The sequence below is a fragment of the Saccoglossus kowalevskii genome, chromosome 18, assembly GCF_978046115.1.
Source record: "Saccoglossus kowalevskii chromosome 18, keSacKowa6.1, whole genome shotgun sequence".
Classification (NCBI taxonomy): domain Eukaryota; kingdom Metazoa; phylum Hemichordata; class Enteropneusta; family Harrimaniidae; genus Saccoglossus; species Saccoglossus kowalevskii.
In genome coordinates this window covers 24,501,570-24,508,426 of record NC_140658.1, presented here as the reverse complement: position 1 = coordinate 24,508,426, position 6,857 = coordinate 24,501,570, and the positions used below count along the sequence as shown (strand labels likewise).

At 34.3% G+C, this 6,857-nt stretch overlaps 1 protein-coding gene across 1 annotated transcript; it reads left to right on the top strand.

Moving 5' to 3' along the window:
* Nucleotides 1-312: 312 nt before the first annotated feature.
* Nucleotides 313-2,133, top strand: LOC146731972 (N-acetyltransferase 8F1-like). Its single transcript, XM_085493103.1, has 2 exons — nt 313-415; nt 1,300-2,133. The coding sequence occupies exon 2, from the start codon at nt 1,353-1,355 to the stop codon at nt 2,079-2,081; it is 729 nt and encodes a 242-aa protein (XP_085349229.1). The 5' UTR covers nt 313-415; nt 1,300-1,352; the 3' UTR covers nt 2,082-2,133.
* Nucleotides 2,134-6,857: the final 4,724 nt, after the last annotated feature.

The window sequence follows — 6,857 nt, the reverse complement described above, 5'->3', positions numbered from 1 at the left end:
GTAGTTTTCCGAAATACGATTGACACTTCTTTCGCTTGTTTTTTTATATGCGGGATCGTCGAACCTCGGACCTTTTATATTTTTATATATTAGATAACAGTCGATCAAGATATGCGGACAGTATATTTTATAGTATATGGGCTTCCTGTGGTCACGTGATTGAGAAATTATATCAAATATTGTTTTCGAAATAGTCACAATAGACGGAAGAACATCCTGATCATTTCAAATGCTTACATTTTGTCGCATACCACAGGAACAATACCGATTAATGTTCTCTCTGATGCACGCCACCAAGCGGTAACCTTGCGACTGTATATGTGAACTTTTTATTATCTTTCCCGGAAGAGGCACACGCGTCCAGGACAGGAAAGAAGAGGATACGATGCGTATAGGCGAACGGGGTTCAATTTAGGTAATCCATTAAATATTTTTCACGCGCGTCATGCCGTATATTCTAATTTTAGTTTGTTTGGAGCGTTTCGTTCACTTCATAATGTGCTGCATGTTATAGCGAAAGGTAACCTTTGGCCCAGTTATAATGTTGAACACAAATGAAAGGATTCACTTTACAGCTCCACTTCTAGCCCTAACTCTTATCCCATCCCCAAACCTAAATCTCACCTTCAGCGCTCCCATATAGTTATGTAGAGGGGTGTATACAGATGAATTGGTGGCTTTGTGTGAGCATTAGCATGAGTGTTTAGGGTAGGCGTACAAAAGAATTGTTTTACAGATATAATCAAAACTACGCATACTGCCTCTTTGATCTGTGAAATTCCATGATATTATCTAACGTTAACAGACTAACTATGAACTTTCGGCCAATATAGACATTTCATTGATCCTATAAACAAGTAATTGCGTGAAAGGGTCGTGAAATATTGTAAATTCTATTGATATGAATTGTAATTCAAGTAATTCAAGTAATTCAATTCGCATGAAAAAAAATTAATTAATAACATAATAACATAACTTAAATGCTCTGTGCTATAACAGGAGACTAGATATTAGACAATGTTATAGTTCATGTTGTAATATTTATACAGTTATTATTGTTAAATCATTTGAACTGCAATTCAATGTAACTGGGTGGTACGAGTTTCAGGGTTAACGCCCCTGTATTTTCTGTAGTTTCCAACGTATACTATTAGTCTTTTTGCAGCCAGAAACATTACAAACTAGTCTGGACCTTCATTATTCTCCAAAAAAAAGATCCCAATAATGAATGCTTCTTCTGGTATTATTATGTTAATTCTGTAGATAGTAAGGACACTATTTCGTATTGTTTCTCTCCAGGAGAATATTATGGATATAATAAGAATATTGGCTTTAAAAAATATTTAACAAGCATGGAAAGGAGAAGCACAGTTGCAATTCGACAATATGAAGAAAAAGATCAGCAGAATGTGATATATGTATTTAAAGACAGTTATTTGGATCTATTGAAACCAACATTTCAACGACATATGAGTTATACAAGATTTACTAATGTATTTCTGCTAGCACTGTTTTTTTACTTGTCGTTCTTTGTGTACAATTCAGTTCTGTTGTTCGTTGTGCTAGTTGCAATGGTACCAATTGCATACATCATAATAATCTATAAGATGCGCAAAGAACGTATTTGCGAAAGACTTACTTCAGATTTGAAAGATATTAAGACTACTTACATTGACAGTGAGAGCGGTAACTTTTGGGTGGCTGTTTATGATGGTCAAATCGTAGGTACAGTCGCTTTAGTTTTTAAGGAATTTGAAGGATGTGGCATTCAGCCACAACTCACAACATTGTATGTACTCAAGAAATATCGACGTCTTGGGATCGGGGCTAAACTAATGAACAAAGCGGTACAGTATGCAAACGAACATCAATTTAGTTGTATATTTCTTAGAACAGGTGAAGATCATCAAGAAGCCCGGAAACTGTACAGAAAAACTGGTTTTGTTAAAATTAGAGAGTATGTTGTTAATTACAATGTCTTAATATCGAGAACAATTACTACATACGTTTTAAATTTGAAACCAAATGTTGATGATGTCGTGACAGTGGTTCAAGATACATCTAGCATAAAACGAAAGTGATACATTTTTTTAATATTATCTCTAATGATTTCCCTATGGTCCCATCTGTTAATCGTTGAATATTTGCATTTAAAGATAAATACATGTAGTAAAGGCAACCTGGGAAATGTTTAGAAATAATTACACATTCAAGAGATATTTCTAGTGTGTTATGACCAAATTGTAGATTTATTGATTGTAATGTATGTTTCTTATAGAGATTGTGTTTAATTGCCAACAAATAGGGAGTACAACTATTCATGTTATTTCACCTGACGAGCGATTAGTACCTTTTGTGGCATCATTGGCTAAGCCAAGGTCAGGGGTCAGTGAATGTTTCCTTAATTTAATTTTTTGCTGTGTTTATGTCAGCTTTTCTCTGCATGAATGTTTATTGTATGAACATCTGTTGAGTATAAATCGTCTTCAATAACCCTCAATATCCATATATAGTTTACTGTATACTTTATTTTACTGTATGGATTGTTATGTACAACAATTTGCTTCTTGACTGTTTATGTTAATTTGCAGTTGGAATAAATGAGGTTCGAGTAGTACTTTTGTACATTGATTTTCTTCATCCATTACCAATGAACGCATGGGTGAGGCACCCCATGCTGACTGAATAAGGGGAGACGTAATCTGTCTCTATTTATATATTATATTGCTTAACAGTGATAATTTGTTCATGTCTTAGACGCTTTGAGGGTTAATTTTGCGAGTAATTCTTTAATTAGTGTTGCAGCTAGTATACTACATCTTACTGGTTAATTGTCCTTTTACTGACTTGCTTCACGCAATTCAGATGGTTTCCATAATCGGCCGAATGAAGCTCCCTTGATCAGTCTGCATATGGTATAACGAGAATCTTTCCATAACTCAGAAAAGGAGAAAACATGACCATAACCTGCTTACACATCGTCTGTTCTTCATGTACGTTTAATTCAACTATGTTTTCTCCAGGAAAGGAGCAGGAGTATGGCCAAAGGTTATGTCTCAGGAAGCAGTCACGTTGATGAATTACAATCATGATTATATATCAACAAAAACAGAATACAGTCATGATAGATTTTATGACGAATTCCATCTATCATACACTAGTTGGTATATCTCTATTTAGGGATTTGGATTTCAGGGATTTGGATGGACTAAAAATGATCAAGTCAAAGGAAGTATACAACTGCAGACAAACTAATTTGCAGCTTGAATTCCACGAATATACATAGAGGCAACTGTATTAAATGTAAGAGTAATGGGATAACAATTTCAATCTATCATCTTTGTCCATTCACATTTTCATTCAACTAAAATTAATTAATCTAAAAATGTACGCATGATCATTTAATCAACAAATTTTCGTTCAAACTTTTTATCGACTTATATTTGGTCAGTTTTGTTTCAAGATTTTGATTAGGAATGACGTCCATTTTGTACAAGTCTACTACATATTCTGATATATTTATGTTTACATATATTATCTTAAACATAAGTGTTGTAGGGACAAAACGCAAAGTAATGCAAAATTCACTCTTGTATTTTACTGGGAAAAAAACGTTTCTCGGGTTTGTCTGGGCAGATTTATTGAAATGTGATGGGAACGTCACACATGTCTGCCGGCCATGCTGGTCTTAATTTATTTCCTGATTGGTTGCCTGGTATTTCTGTTATTGGCGTGACAGGAGGCAGGAGTAAATATGTATTAATTTACATAATTTCAAAAGGTATATTTTACGCAGTTCCAGCGATCGAACATTTTTAAACTGTAAAAAAGCAGATGAAGAAAAAGTCAAATTTAATTTATAAAATAATTCTGTTTGAAGTATATTGTGACCCCGCCCTTGTTCGTAACCAGATTTGTGATTGGTAAATGACAAATTCAAAATAGGCCACGCATCCAACTGTGCACACCGCTCAGAATTCATCAATAAGGCAAAAATGTTTTTGGCCAAAAAAAGCAACTGGTATTTTTATAAATTAAATATGACATTTCTGTCGTATATTTTTACTAGTTAAAATGTTGGATTGCTGGAACCTTTATCCCTTGTCTATTTTATACATTAAATACCAGCCTATTTCCCATCATACATACTAGAAGTACAGTTACTGTAGCCATGTGGTCATGTTGTTGAGAAATGTCATCAAATAATATATCGTACAATCATGATTTTCGACAAAAAAGATTGGTGCAAGAACAAAATCTAGACCATATCTGGTGCTTTAATTTTTCGCATACAACTGCAATCCGAACAGATAATTCCCTCTCTGATGTACGCCACCAAGCGGACACTTTGCTACTATATATATCACTGTACGTATATATACGAACTATTTCTGAACGTTAACCGGAACAGGCATACATGTTCCAGGACAAGAAAAAAGTGGATTGCTACGTATAGGCGTGATTAGTTCAATTCAGGTAAACCATTATATAAAACATTATACACCATGAATATTAATCCAATATGAAACTATTTAAATTTTGTTTTCATTCATTTGACATGCAGGTGTGCGCTGCGCTTTTTGTCTTAGCGTGACTACCGTTAATACGTATGTGAAATGCAGCAACAATAACAAAAATTGCACTCAAAAATAACAGCCCAAGAATTCTGTTGTGAAGGTATTGTGACGAAAACTGGAAAGCATATGTAGGTCGTTTTGTTTGTGGCTCCAGACTCGCGCAGTCAGAATACAAAATCATGTTCGATAATAATTAAGTACAGATAGACTCGATTATTCATGGTAACGTGGTAACTTTTGGATGGCTGTTTTATGATGGCCAAATCGTTGGTACAGTCGCTTTAATTTGCCGTTGTTTAGTTCATAAACCAATATATACGAGTTTGTCTTTCTGATCTAAACCAAGACGAACACTATGAAATGTAAGCATCTGCTGGGAATTATTTCGCACATAGCAAATATGTAAATATGTATTAATTTACATGATTTCAAAAGCTCCAGTGATCACACATTTTTAAACTGTAAAAATGCAGATGAAGAAAAGTCAAATTTAATGTAATTTTATTTATGAAATAATTCTGTTTGGAGAATATTAGTTGATATTTCAAATCAGTGCGCGATGCTAACTCGTGACCCCGCTTTGTTCGTAACCAGATTTGTGATAGGTGCCTGACAAATTCCAAATAGGCCACACATCCAACTGTGCACACCGTCCAGAATTCATAAATAGGGCAAAAATGTTTAGTTTTCCTATGTTATTCTACTAATATCATCAAAGTTATTGCAAGACATTGGAAAATTTGGAAGAGCAACTGGTATTTTTTATAAATTATATATGACTTTTCTGTCGTATATTTTTACTAGTTAAAATGTTGGATTGCTGGAGCCTTTATCCCTTGTCTATTTTATACATTAAATACCAGCTTATTTCCCACCATACATACTAGAAGTACAGTTACTGTAGCCATTTGGTCATGTGGCCGAGAAATGTCATCAAATGATATATACAATCATGATTAAAAAAAAGATTGGTGCAAGAGCAAAACATATCTGATGGAGCTGCATAATATGTAGTTGTCGTGTATGTTTTCAGGTTCCAATACACAGATCCCAATCATGTCTCCAGGCTGTTAGGCACAGTCAGACCGTTCAGAATCAACCGCAGTATATCGATTGGCTAGTTTTAGCCAACACATATCCATACACACCGCTCGAAATTCTTGTCAATCTGTTTAGTTTACTTGTGAAGTAAAAGCAAACGGCAGTAGGAATTGGAATATCCAAACTGATATGTTATACAAATTTCTTTTTTACTTATCTTTCATCTTTTTTTAACATCGTAAAAATGTTGGAACGCTGAAGCTTTTATTGTCTATTTTTATACACCACATACGAGCCGATGAAATAGTGAACTATTTTAAGCTCATTGGCGTGTATTTGACATGAAGGTTAAGCTCTACAAGGTTACATGGTTCAATCGCGGTCGGTTAGAAAATCCATGTAACCATCAGCAACGAAGATTTAGTTACATGAGCATATCGTGACTAATTAATTTAGAACTAGCTTCGTCAGCAATTGCAAATACCTGTTTTACAGCTTTTCTTAAAACACAGTTCAGTGACTAGTGCAGAGTTCGCCATTGCCTAATTTACACAAGCCCTTCCTAAGGATGTCATTATTAGCTGATCAATGCAGTCAGAATAGACAATCATGTGGTCTGAACCTGAATTCTCCAAAAAAGTTCAAATAATATTTGAGTACTAATAAGCTCTATTATTCCTCTGAGTACTACCTCGTTTGTTTTGATTTATTCGTTGGCAGTAATGGAACTTATTTTATTTTGTTTTATTTAAGGAGAATACTTCGAATGTATTAGGAGTATTTGCTTTACCAAACCTAATCAGCATGGAAATAAAAGGCACAGTTACAGTTCGACAATATGAAGAAAACGATAAGCGAAAAGTGATGTATGTAATCAAAGACAGTATAATGGGTCATTTGAAACCAACATGTCAACGACATCTTAGTTTTACACGAGTTAATACCTTCCTGTTAGCCATGTGTTTTTATTTATCGTTGTATGTTTACAATTCAGTCCTGTTGTTTATTGTGCTATTTGCACTAATATTAACCGCATACATCATATCAATCTATATAATGTGCAAACAATATATTTGGTATAGACTTACTTCAGATTTGAAAGATATTAAGACTACTTACATTGACAGTGGGCGCGATAACTTTTGGGTGGCTGTTTATGATGATCAAATCGTTGGTACAGTCGCTTTAGTTCTTAATGAATTTGAAGGACGTGGCATCCAGCCAGAACTCACAACATTT